This window comes from Phalangium opilio, unplaced genomic scaffold (assembly GCF_054372755.1).
Source record: "Phalangium opilio isolate 3A_F unplaced genomic scaffold, DU_Popi_V2 ptg000002l_1, whole genome shotgun sequence".
In the NCBI taxonomy this organism is placed as follows: Eukaryota; Metazoa; Arthropoda; class Arachnida; order Opiliones; family Phalangiidae; genus Phalangium; species Phalangium opilio.
Genome location: NW_028324144.1, coordinates 3,623,466 through 3,649,983, shown reverse-complemented (window position 1 = coordinate 3,649,983; position 26,518 = coordinate 3,623,466). Strand labels below are relative to the sequence as shown.

General features: G+C 38.5%; 1 protein-coding gene across 4 annotated transcripts; it reads left to right on the top strand.

Annotated features, from left to right (window-relative positions):
- The first annotated feature begins 544 nt into the window (after positions 1-544).
- Positions 545-25,401, top strand: LOC149718337 (heparan sulfate glucosamine 3-O-sulfotransferase 1-like). Of its 4 annotated transcripts, XM_089841454.1 has the most exons (5): positions 545-838; positions 1,016-1,194; positions 23,226-23,567; positions 23,724-23,960; positions 24,172-25,401. In XM_089841454.1, exons 3-5 carry the CDS (start codon positions 23,239-23,241, stop codon positions 24,665-24,667), a joined length of 1,062 nt encoding a protein of 353 aa, XP_089697580.1. In that variant the 5' UTR covers positions 545-838; positions 1,016-1,194; positions 23,226-23,238; the 3' UTR covers positions 24,668-25,401. The 4 variants fall into 4 exon arrangements, with proteins under 4 accessions (XP_089697580.1, XP_089697546.1, XP_089697510.1 ...); XM_089841420.1 differs by having other exon boundaries at positions 545-1,194; XM_089841384.1 differs by lacking the exons at positions 545-838; positions 1,016-1,194 and adding an exon at positions 11,855-13,335.
- Positions 25,402-26,518: the final 1,117 nt, after the last annotated feature.

Sequence of the window (26,518 nt, the reverse complement as noted above, 5' to 3'; positions counted from 1 at the left end):
TAACGGGTCATATCAGCAGTGTTGCCCGAATGATGGTTTCTACCATGGTTTTATAGCCCAAAATAGGATAGTAAGTCTGTTATCTTATTTTGACGTGAAATACTAACCAGTACTTCGCGTGTTTGCTTCATTTACATGTTTCGTTCGTTTACCGTTTGTAATGTGGCAGTAATTAATGAAAATACCGCTGTTATTTTACATTTAATGATTGTAAATGATGTTTAGTATTTTCGGAATTCAGGAACTTTGAAAATATACATTAAAATGTTTTTGACAAAGCTAACTTCAAAAACTCAATTTCCAAAAAAAAAATTAATCAGTAAATTACCAAACAACATAAAGGTTGATTTCACATAAGTATTCCTAGTCTGACATTGGCTAAACCATTATCCACAAAAAGTGAAACCATTTTAAATCATTCCCGCCAAAACCCCAAACAATTCCCGCCAATTTATCCTGAAAACCCGCCAAAGTTGGTAGACGCTACAAAACACGGATGAAGTAGATATAAACAACGATAGAGTACGTTAGGGGGGTTGGTGATGGTGCGGGTAGTGCAGGCACGAGGATGCAGGATGCAATGTTCCCATCGGGTGGTCCCAGCATCCTTTCTTCCCCGAAGATGAGATTGGGAATGGTGAAGTGAATGCTTCCCGCGCTTTGTCGGCGACCACCCCAACAGTAATACAATATAGAACCTTGTCTACATGTTTCCCGCAGAATAGACGAAACCAGTAGAAAAGAAGAGAGAGAGAAGGATGGTGGTATACCGCGACGGTGTCGTTCTGGAAATAGGAACCGAGAGCACGTTTCGCTGAGTCATCGTTGCCAGTTAGTGGTGGGTAGAAAGAAAAACTAAGCAAAGTTGGAAACCGGATATGACCTTCTCTCCTTCCTCTCTTTCCTTCCATCCTTTCTCTCTCTCTCTCTCTTTTCCTCTTGGGCTTCCACGCGCCATCCTTGGATTTTCGCGCCTTTTTACATCACACGCGCCACAATTTCTTCTCATCTGTAGAGAGAAGGAAGGTATATGCTTGGGTACTTAGACCAACAAGGTCTGAGATCGAGAACACCCGAGGAAAGAGATCTTAAGGAAACGGAACAAGTAGGACAAGTCATGTCTGCCGAGAAACGAAAACTGCAGGCTGCAACACCATCAAGAGGGACAGCGTTCGACACAAATTTCAAACAAAGGTAAGTGGTGCTTGATATCAATATATACTATAGATCTAGCTAGGGTTTTGGAGTGTATAAACAATGATGGGGGAGTTTCGTTTGATTGTATAAGTTTTTAATTCTTCTAAGTTTGGAACTGGTTAAAGGGTTATAAAGCCTATTTTCTAAATCCAATTTAATGAGCTAGGGTGTATTTAGATGAATTTCGTTGATATCTGTTGAAATTCCACCGGATACAATTTTGTTGAAGTAATTTAAAAGCACGGTTTACTCAAAAATAGATTGTGATAATTCGAAATGCGTTTGAATTATTTCTTCCACTTACGTAAGAGGTTGGTTAGTTTCCATTTAAAGTTTCAAACTAGGCTTAGCAAAAACATTAAGCCTAAGATTAGGGCTAAACTTAAGCCTTAGTTACTATGTTGTTTCTTTTCACCTCCTACGTCACAGGGAACTAATATCAACTTCCGGTAGCGCGAAGATGTTGTTCTGAGGTGACCAAATACCTTTCTGACATATCTAACGTAATATTTGGTACATTAAGAAAATATTTCAATCTTAATATTGAATCAAGTAAAAATCTATTAATTATATAAAAAGGTCATGTGACTAACGACCCACGCTAACTCTCTAATTTTCTATTGGCTGCCCACTCTTCCAAAAGTGCAAACACTTGAATTAAGGATTTAACCTTTCATTTTATTATTAACTCGTTGGCTGGCAATTAAATTATAATTCGGAAATTAGTCTTGTAGTTTCAAAACAGGTAGTGTTAATTTTATCTAGGATAGTCAGGTATTTTTGGGGAACCGTACCGTTTCCTGGAAATCCTCAAGACCTCAGTTCAAATCTGATCCGAGGAAATATGAAATTAAACACGTTTTCAAACCCTCGTTTCGTTTCCTTTCTAAAAGCCTTAACATATCCTTCGTGGAAATGTTTACACCGAATTGCTTATCAGTTGTCGAGATGTTTAGAGCAAGCGGTTGAGCTACCCCCGTGCAGAGAGGGTATTCCGTTATAAAGTCAGAGCTATTTCTTTTACCTACTTTCAGTTAAGTCCATAACTGGGAATTGCAAAAATAAACAAACCTTTACTGATAATATGCCGAAATGGTTCATGATGAGATTGAGAAAGAGCTGGGGATTCAGTAAAAATGTTCCCGGAAGATAAGGTCGTGCCTACACCGGGATCAAGAGAGGATGGGGAAGAAAGGATGTTGAGGGATTGTACACTTCCTGTTTTTGTTTTTTGGGCTATTAATGCCTCAAGCAAAATGGATGTTTCAATGGATCTTATCAGGTACACATAAGGCTAAAAGGAAGCATATATATCTCAAGGCCCATTCAGACTACGCCATGTTAATTTCGTTTGAGCCGAGTCTGTGAGTTCATTTCCCTGTTCAGGAGCCATCTGGAGCTCACAACTTAAAACGAGTCGGGTATATGGTGTGATTTTTTGAACCAAGACTTTTTAATACTAAAATAGCTGCTCATCAATTCCAAAATGAATTCAAATACCGCGCCAAGAATCCTTAAACTTCTCATATATCGTCTGCTAAAGCGTATAGCCCACGCGTCAGTAAGGCTTGATAGAGTGAGCTATGGCTAAAGAAAAAGGGGCTAACGAGGTGGCGCCATCTCGGCACTCACTGACCAACGAAACTGAAAACTTGTTTTCAAACAAACCCGTGCACGAATCTTTTACGTAGTCGCTTAATTGTCACGTGTCTAATTAAGCGAGAAAAGCTATAATTCACCGATGTGAAGACAGTGAAGTTAAGATTATAATTCAGTCTGAACGGGCCTTTAGAATTAAAAAAAAATAGAAACTAAATCAATGGGGGAAAATATCCAACCCCTTAAAATAACGCATCTGTAGAGATGGAGTAGAAAGAGAAAGAGAGGGGATGGAAAGATGCTAGAGATGTACCTTTTCCGGTACGCTACGGTACAGGACTGCGGGGGAGTAGACCTGTCCTTTTACTACTATGGACGCTACAATACTTGGGCTTTATGCCCTCGCTCACTCGCTCGCTTCCCTCGGTCCATTCAGCTTTCATCCGCACATGGAGCTCTCAAAAAGAAGGAAAAGAAAAAAAATTGGGGGACCCCCACCAAATCGACAGCTATAGCTAACCCTAACGGAAGAGAAAAAATAATCCTTCAATAGAGACGGAAGTATACCAAAAAAAAGAAGCGTGTGTCTCGTTAAATCCTTCCGAGAAAAGCTTCCGGAGAAATGGGAAGTAAAAACAAATAAAAAGAGAAATAATCCGGGTTTGAACTACGACCCCTTATCGGCATTTTAGTTGTTCCAGGGTTACAAAGCTGATAAATGATTAATGAGGTAATAATTTCCTATCGAAGATTTTAAGCTTTAAAACTTCAGTTTCAGAGCTAAGATTTTATTTTTGTAAAATCTCAATTATTTTCCTATCAACACATTTTGGAAAAACAAGATTATGGATACTTTCAAAATGGTTAAAATGAACCATACTTAATGACAGTATAGTTGATCAGCAGTAAAATCAAGTTTTTGTTCCACTTCTGTCCGCCATTTTCCAATATGGCCGCGGATTGTATAAAAATCTTCCTTAGCAAATACTATATTTCTTAAGAGTAACGTCAAAACAGAAATCTTTTCAGCTTCTTAAGCAAAGTGGACTGGACATTTATTAATCAATCGGTCATAGATACAGCCTTTAGACCACAAAGGTCACAGATTGGCCGCACAGATTCTAAATTACTTGACCTACTTAACTGCCTGTTGGACAGATCCAGGAATGCATACAGCCAATAGTAATAATTTTTCCCCATATATCCCAATTCCATTTCTATGCGAGTTTTGTGGGCCGGTCTTGAGAACTTACATTCAGTCACGCCCAATAATTCTGACGTCTTTCTAACTGTGACTTCATTGGTTAGTTGGTAACAACTCCATTTAATATCCAAGAACGTAAGGTGCAGAGCACAGCGAGACGCTATTGGTAAAACTCGTCATACATAAAGATTATTATAGCCCTTCCCATCACCAAAATCCGCCTAGATACGTTGCGAATATGCATGGCTACGCAATGATTCCAATTAGCCGTATGCATTCCAGATAGATCAAATTCCCAATAGATTTAGTTAGTAGGGTATTTGAAGACAACAATAACAAGAAGATGAAAGTTGGCTAAACAGTTTCTAAATTCGGATAGAATTTCGGCCAGCGTTTTCACTCATCGGAGCGACGAGTTTGACATGGTCATAATCGGGTTAATGAAGAGTCCTCCCCCCCATCTCATCTTTCCCTCTCCTCTTCCCAGGAGAGAGAGAGAGAGAGATATGAGGAGGAGTACGAAGGGGGGAGGAAGTTGCTGCATCCCTAATTAATGAGTGTTTATCGAAGGAGCCGTTTTAATCCGATCCAATTTTTATTAATTATCCTTGGACTTCTAAGGCGTGTAAGTTCCTTATCCCTGCATCGCGTATTCACAATTAGTTGATGAATGAAGAGAGACTAATAATAAGCGAATTTAATCAAATACCACCCGAGTATTATATATATATATAGGGTCATGGCCGAATTAAGCAATTTTTGCACCCGGGGGGGCGAGATAGTATGGGCCCCCTTAAACCGGGGTAAAAAAAGGAACAGCAAATAATGGTAGTGCATGGGGAATAGTTTAACTCAATGCGCCCCAACAATACTTGCGAGTTCCTGGGGGGCAGTGCCCCCTCGCGCCCCTCTTAATCTGGCTGGCCCTGTATAAGTCTACCATAATTAATTGGATGATTTTGAGCCAAAAATGTAGCTTCTATGACAGTTCGCAGTTCGGGCCAGTACTGTTTTCAAGTCAAGATTGAAGTAAGTTCTCTAAGCCCGGCCTACAAAACCTGCGTAGATATTAACATGGGATAAATGGGGCTGCCATAATGATTCCTAGTAGCTGTATTTATTCTTCATACAATATATGACTTTCATCGTTAGAAAGACCCCTTTTCCCATAATAGAAAACTCTGGTTTTCTTTGGGGTAAAATAATGATTTCAAGAGTGTTACGTAAGCTCACCCTATAACACATCCGTATTAATTGACGTCTGGCGAACACAGGGTGGGTCGAGGGAACCCTGACAATCTCCTATGGCGGCGGAAAGGATCAGAGGGAACCGTAGTAATTGGCTATATAAGTCCGTCCACGTCATGTCATACTCGAGACGAATTAACCCAAGGCATAGACGAAAGAAGAAACAGACACTTATATGCCATATTATTAAAGGCCGACTTCCATCGAAAAGAGTTCTAGCAAACTGAAAACCGAGCATCAAGACTAGCAATGGAGTATAACCGTGCCGATTTTAGAATCCCCGCTGGGGTAAAAGAAGGGTTCTAGCTAACTGAAAACCGTGCAATGTGGTTCTAGCGAACTGAAGATACGCAATAGAGAATTTGCTTCAGGGGAAAGGTAAAAAAATTCGAGAGGAAATAAATTTAAAAGGATTTCTATTGTTCATCTTCAGTTCGCTAGAACCACCACATTGCACGGCTTTCAGTTAGCGAGAACAATTTCAACTTTTGATCCAGCGGGGATTCGAAAATCGGCATGGTTATACTCCATTGTTAGTCTCGATGCTCGGTTTTCAGTTCGCTAGAACCCTTTTCGCTGCTGGAAGTCGGCCTTTAAGAACACAGCTTTGTAAGCTTATTCGGGATGGTAGGGTGGACAAACAAGAGTTTTAGATATAGGGAATTTTCCCCCATCCTTTTCTAAATTGGTAAGTTCTATCTTAAGGCTAGCAAGGTTACGTAAACATAGAATATAATGCGAACAAGGCAAAGGCAAACGCGGCGTTCCGCTTTTACGCCTACGCGCAGCGCAGCATAGCACTGAGCGCAATTTGGGAGCAAATCCGAAATCTAAATAACGCCCGTCTCGGAATCTTCAATATCTAACGGTAAATCAGAAGCAAATAAAACGCGAAGTGATAAACAACAATATGACTTCCAGAAAATTCATAAATTAAAACGTCTTTTTTCTAAAAGAATACAGACACGAAAATTTTAAAACTGTTTTGTTTCATTAAAAAAAAAAAACATTACCATGGGGGCGCTTAAAATTTATAATGTCGTATTTTTAAATTGAATGATACATTAATTAAGCAAATTCTCAAGTTAAAACTGTATATTAAGTCTATAACCAGGGATAGATTTAATTTTAGAAGTAGGAATGGAGAACATAGTAAGTATTCAGGGCGCGTGTCAAAGTCCCGGACCCCCTTCCCCGGGACGGGGGGGGGGTAAGAAAGAAGAGACGGACGGGTCATAGCGACAGAGGTAAAAAGGAAAAATTACGTATTTTTCGCCGTCCCCGTCAGCAACGTCATCAAAACGTAGTTTAGGTGAGTCAATAAGATAATTTAAACTTTTCTTTACGTGTTGGAGGGAGGGGCTCTACACTGGGCTATGAGTCGGACTTACGTAAATACTAACCGTTCTCCATTCCTACTTCGAAAATTACATCTATCCCTGCTATAACTTTAAGATTCAGGGCAGAATTTTTGTATGACGTGGTGTAGTATCAGTTTAGGTCGAGAGATGGCAGTGTCGGACTGTCGGTGGCAAACTGAGAGCCAAGTAAGTGCTAATCGTGTTTTTTTTTTTTGAAATTCATGAACAGTTGTGATAAGTCGAAATATTTACGGACTACTAGACGGCAAGTTTTAGAAACTTATCAGTCTGCCCCTTTCAAGTGGCCGATAAGATGTTAATAGCTAACCTTTCTTAAGGCCTTTTGAGACGATACAACATTTCTTTTGACTCAACTAGATGGGTCAAAAAGTTGAGTGAGAAAAAACTGATCAGTGATCAAATTATAATTTGACGATTCAACTTATCCAACTTCTGATAATTCACACGATCCAACTAGTTAACTCAAGTTGACTCACCTAAATGAGTCAAAAAGTTGTATCGTCTGAACAGGCCTTAAGAATATCAGCTTCCTTAACTAAAACTATAGTTCAAACATCGTAGGTCAATCGTAGAGAGATAGTTCTAGCCACAAAGTGATCAGTTAGACCTCGCACACTACATTAACGTCATTTTAATATATTTCTGAAGCACACCGTTGGTCCAACCATACTTCAGCCAGCCGCTTTGCGTCGTCCCAAGTTTCCCCATTTAACAGCTGAATTGGTAGAGCTGGATTTGAAATAAGGGGTGAATGGGGGAGGGAGGGGTGGAGGGTCCAAACTTCTCTCGAAATTCCAGTAATAATAAGGGAGTGAGGGTGCATTTAAGTGTCTACAAAACGAGGAAATGGGAGACAATACCGCTTCTCCGGTTATAACGTTAATTGGGCCCCCCTATTTACAAAGGACTTTGTACAAGGGAAAGAACCGGGCTTGGATTGGGTTTTGGGGGTGTCTCCCCCACCCTCCCACCTACTTTTCAACCTAGTTTCGCTTCGTGGGGAAAAGTACACAGTGCCAATTGGGGTTCGAAGAGAGACTCAGGGACCCCCTTTGTGTAAGTATACAGGGTGGTCAGACGGAAGTACAGCTATGGGTAATCAATTCTGAGAAGAAAATGTATGTAAACTTCTATGACATATTTTGCCCTATGGGTTACGATTGACGTGTTTAATGGATGACCCCTTAAATTTAAGTGAAGGCCACTTTTTGAGTCATTTAGATGATGCAACTTGAGTTGGTCGTGTGAACAGAAGTTGGACAAGTAGGTTAACCAAATTTTAAAATTGCTCAATGTCCAATTTTTGCACATTCAACTTGTTGGCCCATCTAGTTGTGTCAAAGGTTGTATCTTTTGAAAAGGTTTGAGAAACTGAAAGACAATGCTAATTTTAATTAAGGGGCCCTCCCTGAATAACTCCAATCATAACTTGTAAACGGTATCCATTTGGGTCGCAAAATGTAATAGAAGTTACAATACATTTTCGCCTCGAAATTAATTTCCCATAGAACCACCCCACTGTACTGTACTTCGGTCCTATAATTAGTAACCCTCTCTTTTGGAACACCCTGTACACTTCAATCTACCGGTTCTAAGGACGGTAGGTAAGGTAAGGAGTGGTTCCCTGCCTCCTATATACACTTATTCTTTGGTAAGGGCTAAGGTTTATCCGCAACTTTGACCATGATGCATTGAGAAAGAGAAAAGAAGAGGTCGCTATGATAGCGGTCTTAAATTGGTAACTATTCAATTGTATCACAAACTTAGCTAGCATACTATCTTTAAGTATAGGTCAAAGAGATATTTTGTAACAAGCAGGCATCTTATATGCATCTCCGCTTTGTCATCTGGGCCACTGTTTTCGAGTTATGATTTGATGAGTGTTTTAGGGATGACCCCTTAATTAAATTAGAAATCATTGTCTAAATCAGTTAATTAAAGTTAAAGGGGTCATCCGTTAAAATACTCTGGACAATCTTAACTTGAAAACAGTGACCCTTGTGACAAAATGGAGATAGAAGTTACATTTTAGACTCAAAATTGTTTTCCCAAAGAACATCCCCCTTAATTTATGCCACAAGACTTATCAGAAACACCCTGTATATGTATTTTAGGTTGGTTAGTTTGTTTGTTTGTTGTTCTTTGTGATCTACACAACCACAATTCGTCAATTTTCGAATTCGATATTTCGAATTGCATGATTGACATTAATTTGTAACAGCAGTGAAATTAAGGCTAATTTTTAGAAACGGTTTTGATACATTTTGAGTTCTTCTCAAGGTTGGAACTAAGTTGAACCCATAGACATGATTAACCCGTATTACACAAGTTCCATTCTAGACCAGTAACATTTACCATTCACTAGACGAATAAATAAATAAACTACCTTTGATTGTTTTTAGCCATGTGGGTATTATTTATCTACCTGAGATTCAAACCTAAATAAATATCTTCGGTAACTCGCCCTGAAATAAGGGTGAAAGGCGACTTCACCGACGCGACCGTTCGATTTTAGTCTACTCTGAAGTGGCCTTTAGAGATGGCAATCGTATTCCGAGTTGAAATAATGAAACATAAGCTTCAATGCAACTTTTTTTATTGAATTATTGAATCTATAGCTTCACCTGTTTTAACAATTAAGTTATACTTTATTTATTATAATTATTATTTTTAATTCACAAACTGATTAGCATAATTTGAAAGTAAAAATTTTATGGACATCATTGTAAATAAGCTAACCCCTTAATAATTGATACAAATAAAAGCTTTTTATAATTATTATTGAAATATGGTAACTTTGATCAAAATTTAAAGGAAAATGTCGAGGTAACATAATATTATAGTTTAAAAGAACTGCCTTTTTCTAAATATAGAAGTAAAACTATTAAAGAAAAATAACTGATATATATTTTATCACAAAATAATTAGCATTTAATTAAATCTTAAAAACAATCAAGGACTACTGCGCCCTCCGAAACTGGTTTAGTGGCGTCTGCTAAATCGAACCTCTTACCCCAAACGGGTATGGTTGAATTCTCACAGGCTGAGAAAGGTAAGGGTAAGGTACAGGTTCATGTTAGCAGACGGCACTAAACCAATGGCTGCACAGTAGTCCCAATTTTTAAGACTAACTGCTAATAATTTTTTTTAATATTTTTAATTTTATATTTAGAAAAAGGCCTTTCTTTTAAGGCATAATGTAATGTAATGTTACCTATACTTTTCCTTTAAGTTAAAGGGCAAGTATATCTCATTTCGCGTCTCCTATAGTGTCCAACAACGCAGATATTTGATCTTTTTCTTCGGGTGACAATTCGAGTCCCTTAGCTCGAATAGCCTTTTCTAGGCATTGTTTAGCAATCTCCAAGAAATAGGCGGCCATTTTCTTTCCATAGGCGTAAGCTTGAACAAGTACACCCCTCTCTTCGTTGTCATTCCATGCCTTAAGAGAGGCCTGGTGAGCTAATTTCCAAACACCGGGCGCCGAAAACACAATTCTTAAGGAGTTGACAAAAAGTGTCAACACGGTGAAGACGAAATCAGTCACGGTGCAAGAAATTCTAATCGCCCATCGACTGACCTCCGGCGCTGTCATCAACATTTGCTTGAGACGTTCAGCAAATATATCTCTGGCCCAGTCTAAAAAGCGTTGAACACCACTCCAAAACGGATGGGCTGCGACCAGAGCTTCTTTAACTGCTTCTCGAAATTCAGTCTCAGTATAAAGCCTCACAGGGTTTTCATGTTCATACATGACTTCGGTAAAACTAGCCATTTTGTCTGGTATTACGACGGTTCCAATATATGTTTCAAAAAACTCAATTTCTTTCTTTTAAAATATTAATAATTACTAAAAAAAATTGCATCTACTATGAAGGTAGGCGTTTGGTGCTAATGAAGTTAAGAGGCATATCATTCCAAAACTAAAAGAGTATGAAATAATCTTGGATGGAATAACAGTTTTTATCTCCAATAAAGGCTTGGGTACTTAAGAAAGGGTATTTTTTTTTTTTTTTTTTTTACTTTACTTTACTTTACTTTGATTAGAGCCATAACCGTTATAGTTATCAGTTGACGATTTTTAGGGAAAATAAGTCTGCAATAGTCTATGTGTCACTTAGTAATCTTTACTAGCAGGAATACATAGATTTCTTTCACTTGGAATATTTAACCGGTCATTTTCTGAGCCTTTCTTCTTGAACTAAAGGGGAGGAACCTATCACCCTTGACGTCATGCATCATGAACTTTGAAACCACGTGACATTGACGTAGGTAGCGACCCATGCCGCGACTCTCGAGACCTATACGCGAATGCGCATGTAAACAAGATTTATTTCCTAGGGTCGAACGTATTGGATGCAAGTGAATAGCCATTGATCGGCGAAGAAGGACGAGCGGGCTTTTTAAACAAGGTTTTAAGCTTCAATCAGATATTAGCATGGAGTCTATGGCCTCTTAAATATTCCAAGTAAAAGATTTCTATGTATACCTATACCCGTGTTTACCCGAGGGTTTTGAGGGACTGAAAACTGGGAACGGTATAGATTAGATAACTAGGCCTAAACATAATTTATTTTTTTTATAACTTTATAATTTAATAAAAGTATGCATAATTACGGGTTAATCATAAAGCTAAAATGTTACTGGTGTAGAGTTGGGACGTACTTAACATGCTTAATGGCAAGGGGTTCGACTCCTTTTTTGTAACACCCTATGAAACCAGTGAGGTTTTAAAAAATATTTTCAATCGAGTAAAACCATTTCCTTAACTCTAATGCGACCAGATACTAAAGAAGAAAAAACCCCAACACGATAGAAAACTTTCAAAGTTCCTCCAAAAAGCAACGATGACAAAATTTTCATAGAGAGAGAGAGGGAGAGAGCGAGAGAGAGAGAGAGAGAAGGAAAATAATCTGTAGTCATCCCCTCTCTCCTTAAAATCGGTCTTCTCCGCGGGGCGTTTCTCCGTTACCATGACAACGGGATTGGTTGGTTCTTCTCCTTTCCTTATCCTAGCCTGGTTTCGCGTCTCAACCAATGACAACAGCGCACCAATTCCCATCCACACGCCTTTTAAAATCGAGCTCCAACGACGTCTTAAAATATCCAAACCTTCCGTCCCATTGTCCCTTAACAGTTCCAGGAGGAAAAATTCTCCTTCCATACAGAGTTATTTCCTCTTTTTTCCTTCTATATTTTTAACCCTAACCGGAAGAGAGAGAGAGAGAGAGAGAGAGAGAGAGAGAGAGCGGTAGGTTATCATTTTCGTCCCTCCCACACCCACCCCCTTTCTGGACTAAAGCGGGAAAAATTCTTCCCCTATACTCTGCAAGAGGAAATATCCCCTAGAAAATTGGACAGAACCAACCCAAAGACGCGAGAGAGAGAGTGTATATTCATCTCTTTCTCTAGCATGATTCTAGTTCAAAACGGGAAAACCGGCGTTGGAGTTATAATGGCGCCCTAGTGCAATCCCCCGTCCTGTATATTACTTACGACCCTTAACCTTTGACCCGTACTATAATATACAACATCGCCCAATATATTCATACCCCCGGTATACTCTTAAAGCAATCGAACCACCACCTCCCTAAACTTTCTTAGCTTATCACGCCCATTTTCCTCAGTGCCGCGACGCGACGCGATGCGATGCGATTGAAGCGCCACCAACATCTTCTCCCCTTTCTATAGCTCAAACAGTTCTTGAAAATTTTTACCCCCCATAGTGCAATTCTCAAAAGGTTTGCTCAAAACAACAGAAAAGAAAAAAGAAGTGTTACGAAACCGTACTAGTATATACCACGGCTATACTTCAACCCCCAACATCTCACCTCACCTACCCTTCCCAACTCAACCAGCATCATCTTGGAATACGTTCTTCCTCTCCTGGAATGGTTGTACTTGCAGAGCCATCGTATCTCTAGTCTCAACGCCATCATTCCGATAGTACGCCGGAATCAAACGTTGCCGGTTTCATGCCCCTCCGACGCGAGATTGCATTGCCGAAATTTTGAGGAGCTACTGCAGCAAACCGCAGCAATTCGTTTAGTTGCTCGGTTGTTCGGGTATTATAACAGTTCAGTTTTATTTCTGAGTTAATGTTCAACTAATGTGGTGTTATGGGATGTTAAGACGTCTTCAGTGATGCCTCAAGTACAAATGATTTAAGTCTTTACCAGTTCTGGACGCGGGACATTGTGTTGGAAACATTTGGGTCTTGAAGAATATCTACCCATCTATCTAAGATCTCTTTAGTGATGCCTCAAGTACAAATGAGTTAAGTCTTTAAGAGTTCTAGAACGCGGGACATTGTGTTGGAGACATTTGGGTCTTGGAGAGAGCCTACCCATCTAAAGATCTCTTCAGTGATGCGTCAAGTACAAATGAGTTAAGTCTTTACGAGTTCAGAGACGCGGGACTTCGTGTTCACATGAGAACGTGTTGGAGACACTTGGGTATCTAATTATACGTGACCTTCGACCTCGAAACGGACGCGAAGAGAAAGATAAGGGAAGATTTTTACGGTCCGTTTTTAGAACACTTCAATACCGACCAAATACGTTCAGTATCTTATTCTAAATTTCTTCACTAACACTCCGGCGCTGGTCACTCACTTTCACTCTCTCTTTCAAACACGAAAATTGATACTGAATTTGAAAATAAGAAGTCGCAAATGGGAAAGGTCAACTTGGAATTATTGAAAAAGTAAGAGCATTTTCTTTGAAGTTGTTATAACGCGATTTAAATGATTCCACGATTAGAATAATTGGTTATTAGTTCATTGAAGCAACGATTCATTTTTCGCGTATTTAAACATCAAGATGATCAAAATTGCAATTAAAAAGCAAACCATAAGTTTTTGTTTAGCGTCTTATAGAATTAAATATTCAAAATTATAAATCATTCGCAGCCCCATAACATTATAATCATTCATTATTAGTGAATGTTTAATTTAAATTCAGAGAAATAAGCTTGGAGACGTAGAGTCTTAAGATAGACACGAAGAGATATATAATGATTCAAAGATACCATAAAAAGATTTTTTTCAATTCAAAATTCCCTGACTTTTACATTTATTTTCAATTTTCAATTTCCCACTTAGAAGTCAGAAACCTGTACTTAACAACGAAATTTGAAATACAGTTTTTTTTCTGATAAGTCTGCATTCCATAAATTAAGGAGGTTGTTCTTTGGGAAATCAATTTTGAGTCGTCGAAAATGTAACTTCTATCTGTGACATTATGTTTGCCACAAAGGACACTGTTTTCGTGTTAAGATTACATCCAGAGTATTTTACGGATGACCCCCAAAATTTAATTAAGAAGCTGATTTCAAACAATGATTTATAATTTAATTAAGGGGTCATCCATTGCCAGACTTTGTTGCGATTTTATTTTCTATTCCCCAACATCCCAGCTTTTCCCAGCACTATATGGTAACCCTGTCAATATACAGGGTGTTTCTGAAATATCTGCAAGTTTTTTTTTTTGGGCGACTTCGAGTCAAAAATGATCCATGACTTTTGCAATACTCTATTAGCGCTTAACTATTTGCCAAAAAAACGCAAGCGCTAATTTTTGTCCCACGTCAAGACAATCAAGGCTTGTGTCTACTTGATTGCTGAGGATTTAGTACCAACCAAACAGTTATAGAATTCACCCCCACAGTGCGATAGTTACCCATCTGAAGTTTGATGAGCGCGAGAGCAATCAAAAATAGCTCCATCTCCTGGGAAGAATCATGTTATACATAACTAAAGTATTAAGAGAAGAGAATACAGAGTGTCACTCTTCTATTATCCCCTTCTGATATAGAAGTAATTACATTTCCAACTCAAAATTGAACAATCCCACTGAAGTAGTTCGGTCAACCTAACAAAATGTTTTGAAACACCCTGTCCATTCCACGTACGAAAGAACAGAATATCTTAATCACAAATTTTACTAGGCATATATCACACTAAAATAATCCAGGTTTAATATCAGTCTAGAGAAGAGTAAGTCTTTTCGTTACTCCACAAAGAATATACAAAATAATCCCTGCAGAGTCTACAAAATCCTTCTCTCCTCAGAAGATTCAAGTTTCTCCATCTTTTCCAGCTGCAGCATCCCGCATCAGTAGTACAGGGTTCATACAACGTTTGGAAAACAAATTTCCCTGAGATTTCCATGTATTTTCCCTATATGGAGCAAATGTTAACGAAGGAGTGGGGGGATTAAATTGGACTATAGCACACTCAAAGGGTATCCCCGTACCTCTAGTAAAACCAGAGTTATGAGCCTCCAAAGTTGGGTCTAATGTTAATCCTATGGAGGGGGCCACGTTTATGAACATTTTACTTAATTACTGGGCCCATGTTTGTCGTAACCCTACGTTTTTAGTATGGTTGGATGGGGGGCAAATAGGAATATAACACACTCAAAGGACATCCCCGTATCTCCAGTAGAACCAGAGTTATGAGCCTCCAAAGTATAGTGTAATACTTTTCCTGTGGAGGGGGCTTTGTTTATGAACATTTTGCTTAATTACTCGGCCCCTGTTTGTCGTAACCCTACGTTTTTAGTATGGTTGGATGGGGGGCAAATAGGACTATAACACACTCAAAGGACATCCCCGTATCTCCAGTAGAACCAGAGTTAAGAGCCTCCAAAGTATAGTGTAATGCTTTTCCTATGGAGGGGGCTATGTTTATGAACATTTTGCTTAATTACTTGGCCCCCGTTTGTTGTAGCCCCAAGTTTTTAGTATGGTTGGATGGGGGGCAATTAGGACTATAACACACTCAAAGGGTAGCCCCGTACCTCTAGTAGAACCAGAATTATGAGCCTCCAAATTATAGTGCAATGCTTTTCCTATGGAGGGGGCTATGTTTATGAACATTTTACTTAATTACTCGGCCCCTGTTTGACGCAATTTCCCTGATTTCCCTGAATTTTACTGAAAATTCAAAATTTCCCTGAGGTTTTTGTCAACTGTTTATTTCCCTTATTTTTCCAGGTTTGTATGAACCCTGTAATATATGATGGGGGTGGGAGATTGGGATTGGGACGGACGGACGAAAGGCCGATAAATTAGCCTTTAAAGAGGTTGAAGCTATTAGAGTTTCACGCACGGGCCTAACCGTTCGTGACGCTAAAGACCCCGTATAGATAAGGGTCCAACGAAGCCAGGCCGGCCTGCGTTCACTCGTCCAAGTCTTCCTTATCTACAACCTAACATAAGGTTGTCCCCGACCAGTCGAGAAAGAGAGAGAGAGAAATTTGTATACATAAACTTAATTCAGAACGCGACACAAAATTTAAAAAGAGATTTCATTTTTGGAAAAGGAAACCGCGAGGCTGTATATATAAGACATTCAAAAATTGATCTTCAGCTCTTTTGCTAAAATGAGTTTTCGAATATAGGCCTAAAATATTTCAGAAGAGGAAATGGAAGTGGAAGTGGAATATACAGCCATTTCTAAATGGACAACAATCTTAAGGTTTGCCATATCGGATTCGGGAGTATATAAATCTAAAGTTATCAGTTTGATAGTATGGAGATTATTTTCCTATAAAATTTGATCGGGTAATTTGACGTTTATTTAAATTACTGTAATTTTAAAATATCTGTAATTCTACCATAAACTATATTACCAGACTTTTTCATGATCATTTCCCCGACTTCTATCCATCAAATTCCCTAAATGTGCATATTTTCCCTGATATATATACAAAATTCCCGAAATTCGAAGATTTCCCAGATTCCATCTTTGAACTATCAACAAAATTATCTAAGTTTGCAGACTTTCCCTGACCTTTATCCATTAAATTCCCCAAATGGGCAATTTTCCCTGATATATCCAAAACAATTCACTACGTTTGCAGACTTTCCCTGATTCTATCTTTGAACCATCCACAAAATTATCTTAAGTTCACAGATTTTTACCTGAATTTATCCCTGAATTGTAACCATCAAATTCCCCAAATTTTCAGATTTTCCCTGACATATCCACAAAATTCACTACGTTTGCAAATTCTCCCTGATTCTACCTTTGAACTAATTATCTAAGTTCACAAATTTTCCCTGACATTATCCCTGACCTAATACACCAGATTACCTAAGTTTTCTGACCTCATCCTCAACCTACGTACGCATCTACAAAATTCCCTAATTTTTGACGACCACTTTCAGTATCTTCCTTATCTTAACTAGACTCTTAATTATCTACAGGAACAAATGACTTCATGACCAAGTAGGCCTACTTCTAATATCATAAGTGTCTCAATAAACACCCATAAACCAAACCCCTTGACTCGACCATAGCCACAACAACAATACTAATTCCAACAACCAATCCAAACCAATATAAGTAGTCAAAACTGATAACTTCGAATGGAAAACCATAATTTCGTCGGTAAAGTTAAGTTTTGAGAGTATCAATAGGATTCGCTTCGGAAATTACTTGAGAGTGGAAACAAGAGTTTCTTAATGAGCGGAGCGGTAGCTTGCTTGCTTGCTTGTCAATGCCGGCAACAGTATATTGGCAAGACGTGTATGCATGCCCACTACCAAGGGAAAGGCAAAATTTATTACTGGAAAGGGATATACAGTATATTAAACTGTTCCTTGCTAACCTAAGAGAGAGAGTGGGGGAAAGGTGGGGGAGAATGGGCCGAATAAATGGCGGGAAACTTAGTGGAAAGGGCGGGAGAAAACCAGGGGGGGAGAAAGGCACACGAGGGTTGTTCTATAGCTAGCTATCGACCTGAGAAGATCCATTCTCGATTAATTGGGACATTCATTTTAGGTCGAATTTAACTGCCAATAATCGAAGCCTTTAATTGCCTGCAATTTGGACATTTTGAAAACGCATCGATAAATTTCTGATGAACGCACAGAAACACAAAATTTAACCTATTTCGTGATGGATGTCTAATCTTTTGAAAAGGGGTTAGCCAGGAGTATCGTCTGCTTCATTAAAGGAAAAGATGGAGCATTGATTGATTCGGTATGTGGAAAACAAAGACGTTACATAGTGCTTCAAAGTTAGCAGTCCTGTATTGTTTGAAGGAATTATCGTGAAATTATAGGAGAAAATAGGAATTATCGTGAAATTATCTATTATCTATATAAATGAAAGTCCTGACAGACTGACGCCCAGCCCAAACCGCTTGCCCTAGAAGGCTGAAAATTTGCAGGAACGTTACTCATAAGTATTATGCGCGTACTAAGAAAGATTTTTCCAATCCGCAGCCATCTTAATAAATGGCGCCCAGAAATGTAAAAAAATCTTCTCTATGCAACAAAGTCCGCGCGTTTCAACCGATTTCACAAATATTTACTACACTGGTTTCCTTTAACCTATTATAGAAGGGCTGAATGGACTTTCGGGTTCGATTTGTTGCCATCTTTTTAAATGGCGGCCAGAAATTTAAAACCCCTTCTTTATGGAATAATGTCCGCGTGAAAAGTAATAAAAAATGCAAGCCTAGGGGCTGACGGGCAACGCCGAGTGTCTTCGCTCCTGGGTGCTATACAAAAATATTAGTCGAATCAGTAAAATCTACCCATTCTTTATATAATTTTAATGGAAGTTCCTATTACATGCGAGCGACGCCGCGGGTAACAGCTAGTTGGAGAATATGGGAATCGTCCTGAAATTAAAGGAGTATATCAGAATGATAAATATATGAACAGTGGTCACCTTGCTATTTATGACCTTCACCAAAAAAAAATTAACCCAAAAGAGGCTCCATTTACCACCCACCTTATAACCAATCATTTATATATAAGTGACGCCCATCTGACGCTGACCAATTTTAATCAAAAACCATATTAAAACGGAAACCTCGGGGAAACCCTTATCGTTCTTAAATTAAACGAAAACATATTTAGCTCGTCGAAATAATTCGTAATCCATTAAAAACAGGCGCGAACGAAACTAAAGGAAATCTGGTATTTAACAATTAAGGGCGATACGAGATTAAAACTTATTGCTACGGAAACACAGCTAAGGAGGAAGAAGGGAAAATGCGACCCCCCCCCCCCCAGAGGAAACAAATCCGCAGTGAAAACTCAGGACTCTCTTATCAGTAACTGTAAGAGAGTAAGTTGAGAAAACTAACGTCTTGATGTTGAAAGGTGGTCTTATAAATATTCCCTACAGGGGATGAGAAAACCAACCACGTGATTTCTTAGTCAATTTCACAAAAATATACAGGGTGTTCCTGATAAGTCTGCATGCATAAATCCTCGGCATAAATTAAGAAGGAATGTTCTTTGGGAAATCAATTTTGATAGGAAAATGTAATTTCAATCACATTTAATAATAATAATAATAATAATAATAATAATAGAGGGGTGGTGGCTAGCCCCTATGCCCCCACAGCTAACCTACAGCGCCCTATACTAACTATTATCGTTAACTTCTGCAAGTTTTGATGGAAAGGAGAAACCGGGTTAGACCGCGGAGGAAAACTCATGTCCGGGTCACTGTTTTCGAGTTATTATTTGAGTCTTTTAGGGATGACCCCTTAATTAAATTAGAAGAAATCATTGTTTTTTAATCAGTTTCTTCAATAAATTTAAGGGGTCATCCGTAAAATACTATGGATGTAATCTTAACTCGAAAACTGTGTCCCTTGTGGCATACAAAATGTCATAGATAGAAGTTAAAATTTCGACGACTCAAAATTGATTTTCCAAAGAACATCCCCCTTAATTTATACCACCAGACCCTGTATAATAAGGGAATGGTATATGCACCACAGAAAGTTAATTTAATTAAAAATTAGTGTTAACTTCAAAATTAACGGGAATTTTGTTAACAAGAAGGCAGGGAGGGGCGTTATGCGATTGGTCAGAGGTGCAAATTTAAAATTATCCATGAAATCTTACTCAAACTAATTTGAATTTTAGAATCATTAGGAGGTATTTACTGAATTGGTCTTATAATTAGTAGAATTGATAAACAACTACTTATGCATTATTTTTTTCTGGCATACCAAATTTTAATTATCCTTGAAATTTCACTGAAATTTATTTTAATTTTAAAATCATTGGTAGGTATTTACTGAAATGTTCTTATAATTAGTAGAAGAATCGATAAAAAAACCACTTATTATATTTTCATTTGCAATACCAATACCACCCTACATTAATTAATTTCAAAGTACACTGTTAAATGTAGTCTAGCAAATGAAATTAACGTATTCACTTAAGCTGACTGCATATACCCACTCAAGTCGCCAAAATTACTTCCGGTCCTCTTTAAAATTGCAGAGCCCTTGACATAAAACGCTAAGCTTTTATCCCCGTTGTCGACCTCGAACCCTCGGTGCTTGGATATTTAATTATTTAAAAGATGTCATTCAACTAAAGAGGGTGAGATATTTTTCCTTTGAAAGGTTATTCCCTAGCCGACATCAACAGCCAAAAAGGGGAAAGAATATTTTTTTTAGATGACGACCCCAAAATGGTGGTCTATTTTGTCACTCGTGATGACATTCGTGATGGTCTCATGACAGAGAGAACCATGAAGAGGGGCAACTAGGGACTGTGTGAGATATTGATGTAATAGATGTCGGACAATTGGAGGCTGAGTTGAAATTAGGCTTTAGCCAATCATATTTTATGTACCTACAACAGTTATTTAGTAAACATATTAGAATTAGTTATGAGCTGAGCTCAAGATCTCGATCTTATCTCCAGGATTATCTACTGGACTTGTTTGACTATTTATAAATTACAGCGCAGCTTCATGGATAGTTAAAGTAAGAGAAGGGATAGATTTAATTTTAGAAGCAGGAATGGAGAACGGAATTAGTAAATACTTCAGTCCGACTCATAGACCACCCAGTATAGAGCCCCTCCCTCCAACACGTAACGAAATGTTTAAATTATCTTATTGGCTCACTTAAACCATACGTTTTGATGACGTTGCTAACGGGGAGGGCGAAAAATACGTAATTCCTTTTTACCTCTGTGGCTATGACCCGTCCGTCTCTTCTTTCATACCCCCCTCCCCCCGTCCCGTTGAAGGGGGTCCGGGACTTTGACGCGCGCCCAGATTACTCTGTTCTCCATTCCTACTTCTAAAATTAAATCTATCCCTGGTAAGATTTTATCTTTAAATATATAATAACTAATATTATGACTGCATTCTGCTCCTCGACATCTACTTATACAATCGTTGTGCAAATGCACTAATTAGTTATAATCACCCGGGATTATTTTATACCTAATTATCTTCATTTGTTGTTATTAGAAAAATAGAACACAGCCAAACGATGGATCTTTGTCCGGTCTAACCCAATCCCATCAAACACCAAAAAGTATTTCATCTCCTTCCAATTTTAATATACCTTAGAGGTAGCTATAGCTATAAGACCACCAAAAGCCTACCCGGGCAGATCCGAGCATTGCCAGGTTTCCCCGGGTCAGCTTTCCTGAATAATTTATCCTCCCCTGGCGCGCGCCTTTCCATTTAACTCCAATTTTCCCGCCACTTCCTCTCCTCTCACCCAATTCTCGAGCTCCTCCGGCTCCCTCACTCACTCTATCCTTGGTTCTCCTTTCTCGCGCGCTGCTCAAAGCTTTCCCGGTTTCAGTCTCGACTAGCGCGCGGGGAAATGACGTATTTACTATGTATAGGGAACGATTTAATTCCAAGCGACTCTTGGCTGGCAATACCTGGCAATTAAAAAAGTGTGCAATAAACGTGCGCGCGTGTAGCGCGTTCAATGTGTTTGTGTATATAGATTTTTAGCGCCGTGTATATAACGTCAACATTCGGAAATCAAGAAAGAGTAAGTTAGAATTGAAACAAAGAATAAACTGTTTACGTAACTAGGATCATGTGTGGCTTGTGGCAAATTATATACAAAGTTGATAGATAGAAACCTCAGAATGTCGACCCCCTTCTATGTCCCTCAGAATGTCTACCCCCTCTCTCTACCCTCAGAATAATGTCGACCCCCTCTCGAATCTCAGAATAATGTCGACCCCCTCTCGAATCTCAGAATAATGTCGACCCCCTTTCGAATCTCAGAATAATGTCGACCCCCTCTCGAATCTCAGAATAATGTCGACCCCCTTTCGAATCTCAGAATGTCGACCCCCTCTCGAATCTCAGAATAATGTCGACCCCCTCTCGAATCTCAGAATAATGTCGACCCCCTCTCGAATCTCAGAATAATGTCGACCCCCTCTCGAATCTCAGAATAATGTCGACCCCCTCTCGAATCTCAGAATAATGTCGACCCCCTCTCGAATCTCAGAATAATGTCGACCCCCTTTCGAATCTCAGAATAATGTCGACCCCCTCTCGAATCTCAGAATAATGTCGACCCCCTCTCGAATCTCAGAATAATGTCGACCCCCCTCTCGAATCTCAGAATAATGTCGACCCCCCTCTCGAATCTCAGAATAATGTCGACCCCCCTCTCGAATCTCAGAATAATGTCGACCCCCCTCTCGAATCTCAGAATAATGTCGACCCCCTCTCGAATCTCAGAATAATGTCGACCCCCTCTCGAATCTCAGAATAATGTCGACCCCCTCTCGAATCTCAGAATAATGTCGACCCCCTCTCGAATCCCAGAATAATGTCGACCCCCTCTCGAATCTCAGAATAATGTCGACCCCCTCTCGAATCTCAGAATAATGTCGACCCCCTCTCGAATCTCAGAATAATGTCGACCCCCTCTCGAATCTCAGAATAATGTCGACCCCCTCTCGAATCTCAGAATAATGTCGACCTCCTCTCAAATCTAAGAATAATGTCGACCCCCTCTCAACCTTCGGAATAATGTCGACCCCCCTCTAAGTGGTTCGTCACTTTGTAGTGCATACAACAAAATTTCTAATCCTGGTTAGGTAGCCTAGATAATTTTTCCGTCGGGCACTTCAGGCAGGGAGTGGAGCATTCTTGACTTATAAATAATAAGTTAGTTTTCACAGCGAGTGAGAGAGAGAGAACAACACATGGCAATCGCTCAATATTCCAGTAAACGCGTGTCTAGTACGTGGTTAAAGTGGGTCATGTTTTAAATGGATAGCTGTCGTAAAAAGTGTGCTTCAACTATAAGTAGTAATTTGTATGGAAAATTTCGTTAAAACGGTTTGTTGCGGTGCTATTTGTTCGTAATAGATCAAGGTGATTTAGTAGAGTTTAAGAAATTGACCGAAAAACGTGTGCGAAAACGTCTAGGAGTCTAGACGTTAGATCTTTCAAGTGTGGCGGCCCGTGCTTTTCAATTTTTCATATTCAAATTAGGCTTAGAGTAATTCACAGTTGTCGATTTTAAAATTGCGTAATATCTAGAGAGCTTCACGAAACGTTGACGTTTTTAGGTCAATCTTTAACTCTGTAATATATTTAAGAAAGAAAACAAAAATACTCAGGGTGTTGCCGATAAGTCTGGTATGAATTAAAGGGTGCGTTCTATGGGTTCAGGTGAGTGGAAGGTTTTCCCAAAGAACACGTCACGTGCCCTTTAAATTGTGGTAGACTTATAAAGAAACACTCTGTATGTAGTCCAAAATTAGAAGAAACAAAAATTATTTTCGAATATAAATTCAGAAAAATTCAAATTTGTTTCGTGACCCCGCAGATGACCTTAGAAGATGCCTTCAGTGGACTACGAGACGAGGACATCGCTCTTCTACCCCCATAGCGTCATTCCGCGACTTCGTAGTCGGTTTATGGTCACCACCTTCCTGGTCTTACTCTTAATTTGCACGACAACCTTGCATTTGTTCACGAGTCAACAAAACCCAACATTTTGCGTATTTCGACCAGACCAGGCGGCTTACCGCTTAACTTCCAAGATGGGGGCTGAACCAGACTCAACGGACACCTACCCACCGAGAAACTCAAGGGCGTTAAGAGTGCATAAAACCAGAAGACGATTACCCGGGTGCATCATAATAGGTGTACGAAAAGGAGGAACTAGGTAGATAAGACTTGTTTGAAATTCTTGAATAAATCTTTGACCTATCAGCCCGATTTTCAAATTCCCTGACTGTTCCAGGTTTTCCCTGACCCATGGCAACCCTTTCTTTGGTATACTAAAGTTAATTGGGTAATTTGGTAATTGTCTTCTTTTCAGGGCCCTTTTAGAGTACTTAAACATTCACCCGGACGTCTCAAAGGCGGCAGATGAGGTGCATTTCTTTAACAACAACACCAGGTACAGACTGGGTTTGGATTGGTACAGGAGACAAATGCCCTTCACGTACCATCACCAGATAACGGTAGAAAAAACACCAGCCTATTTCACCACCGAATCAGTCCCTCCTAGAGTGCAGTCCATGAACGCCTCAATCAAGCTACTTCTCATTGTCAGGTAAGTCAAACCAATTTACAAATACGCAGAGGGGGTCGACACTATTCTGAGAGGCAAAAGGGGGTTTCTCATTTTACACGGCACGAGAAAACTTCAATGAATAAAGAATACTTTGGGTTATTATCTATAAATTTTTGCTAACACTTGAGGCTTTCATTGTGCCTATTTGAACTCTTCAACACTAACCAACTCAAAACATTGACGTCTTTAGGGACCCGGTAACCCGTCTGGTCTCGGATTACGCCCAACTGGCCGCGAACAAAGCAAAACGCGTCAAGATACCACCTTCGTTCGAACGCCAAGTGATTTTATCAGACGGTACCATAAACACTGACTACAAAGCCGTTCGGAGCGGTATGTACTATATCTATTTTCAACAATGGTTAGAATATTTCCCAAGAGCCCATATACACGTGGTCGACGGTGACCTAATGGTCAAAGACCCCGTAACGGAAATGCGTCAAGTCGAAAGCTTCCTGGGTATCAAACCGGTCATCGAATCGAGGCATTTCGCTTATAATAAAACAAAGGGATTTTATTGTACAGTTAAAAACGGTACCCTAGCCAGGTGCCTGAATGACAGTAAGGGCAGACCTCACCCTAAGGTCTCATTGGACGTCGTTAAGAAATTGCGGGAATTTTACGCGCCTCATAATAGAGAGTTTTATAAACTTGTCGGGAAAAACTTTGAGTGGCCCGAAGACTGACTGACTGACGGAAGGACTCACTGACTTTTAAGGTTTAAGGGAACTTTTTAAAAAATTAATAAGGCCAATTAATTAAATTTAAATCAATATTTACGCGATCAAAAATAAATAAATTAAATGAACAGGAAATGCGTCATACAATCATTCATATGTATCTTCCAAAGCTATACAAGATTAATTATATTTTAGACTATCATATATATTTACTGGAACAACCAACCCCTTTACGATAATATCAAGCTCCTTTTTGGGGTTATAATTCAGTGAACTGATTCAAGTTCGTTTTACTTCTGGATGAAAATTAGACTAGAACCTACAGTGACACAGATCTGTCGTAATCACTAATGGCTAGCTGTGTGTTTTCCCATTACCCATATATTTTCGATTTAAAATAAAACTAACTTATTTGGCCACAATTTTCAGCTTTAAAAGTATTTAAATTTATTAAAACCTTATTTAAGTCGAAATTAAAAGCTATTATCCCTTTTATTTAAATTATTATCTACATTAAAATATTATTTTTTGGTTTTCCCGCTTGAAAGGAAAGCCAACATTTAGGCGAAAACCTCCCATTGTTAATCCCATAGCCCCTGTAAAAGTGTTTACACTGCCTTGCACCAGCGCTCGCAGAAAACACACCGATAAGGGTGAAGAAAAATTATTTATAATTTTCTACCATTTTAATTCCCCAATATTAATAATATTTCAAGTATTTAAAATTATTAAAACCTTATTTAAATCGAAATTAATCGCTACTATTCCTACCACTTTAATTTAAATAATTATCAACATTAAAATATTATTCTTTAGTTTTCTCACTCGAGGGAGAAGCCAGCATTTAGGCGAAAACCTCCCATTGTTAATCCCATAGCCCCTGTAGAAATGTTTACACTGCCTTGCACCGGTGCTCGCGGAAAAGACACCGATAATGGTGAATTTAGAATTTTCGTTCATTTTAATTTCCCAATAATATTAATATTTCAAGTATTTAAAACTATTAAAACCATACTTAAATCGAAATTAAACGCTACAATCCCTTTAATTTAAATTATTATCTAGATTAAAATATTACTCATTACTATCCGCGCTCAAGAGAGAAGCCAACATTTAGGCGAAAACCATCCCATTGTTAATCCCATAGCCCCTGTAGAAATGTTTACACTGCCTTGCACCGGTGCTCGCGGAAAAGACACCGATAATGGTGAAATAAAAATAATTTATAATTTTCGATCATTTAAAATAACTTCCAAATATATTAATTAATACTTATAATTCCTGAGCTAAGCCTAACTAGGATTAAAACGAATTTGGATCGTTCAAAGGGGTTAAAAATAAAATAAAAACCTAAAAAAAAAATGCGTTAAATAACAATCAAAAGCCCTTAAAATTTTAATCAAAATTAGGGCTATAATTAACACTAATTATTATAACTATTAAAGTAAATAATAACTAATAAAAATACCACCGATGACGAGGTTTTTCTAAAATAAACTAAGTAACTAACAAATGCCAAAAAAGATTACTAAAAAACAATAATTCTCAAAATTATAAATTTAAAAATAAAAAAAAAAATTCTTTCTATATGTGAAAAAATTATAAAAATCGATAAATCGATATCGGAACGATAATTGACTAATTTAAATAATCGTCTATTGAATTTCTGTGATTTAATAAAAAATGAACATATAATATTAAATATTCTCGCAGTAACTTCGTGGTAATAAAACTAATTAAAAATTAACAGGGGAAATTAAACTAAATCGATAATAGATAATTATTAAAATAAATTGTTATATTGAGAAGGTAAAAATAAGTCATATCCCGAACGAACCAACGAAGGTCGATATGTCT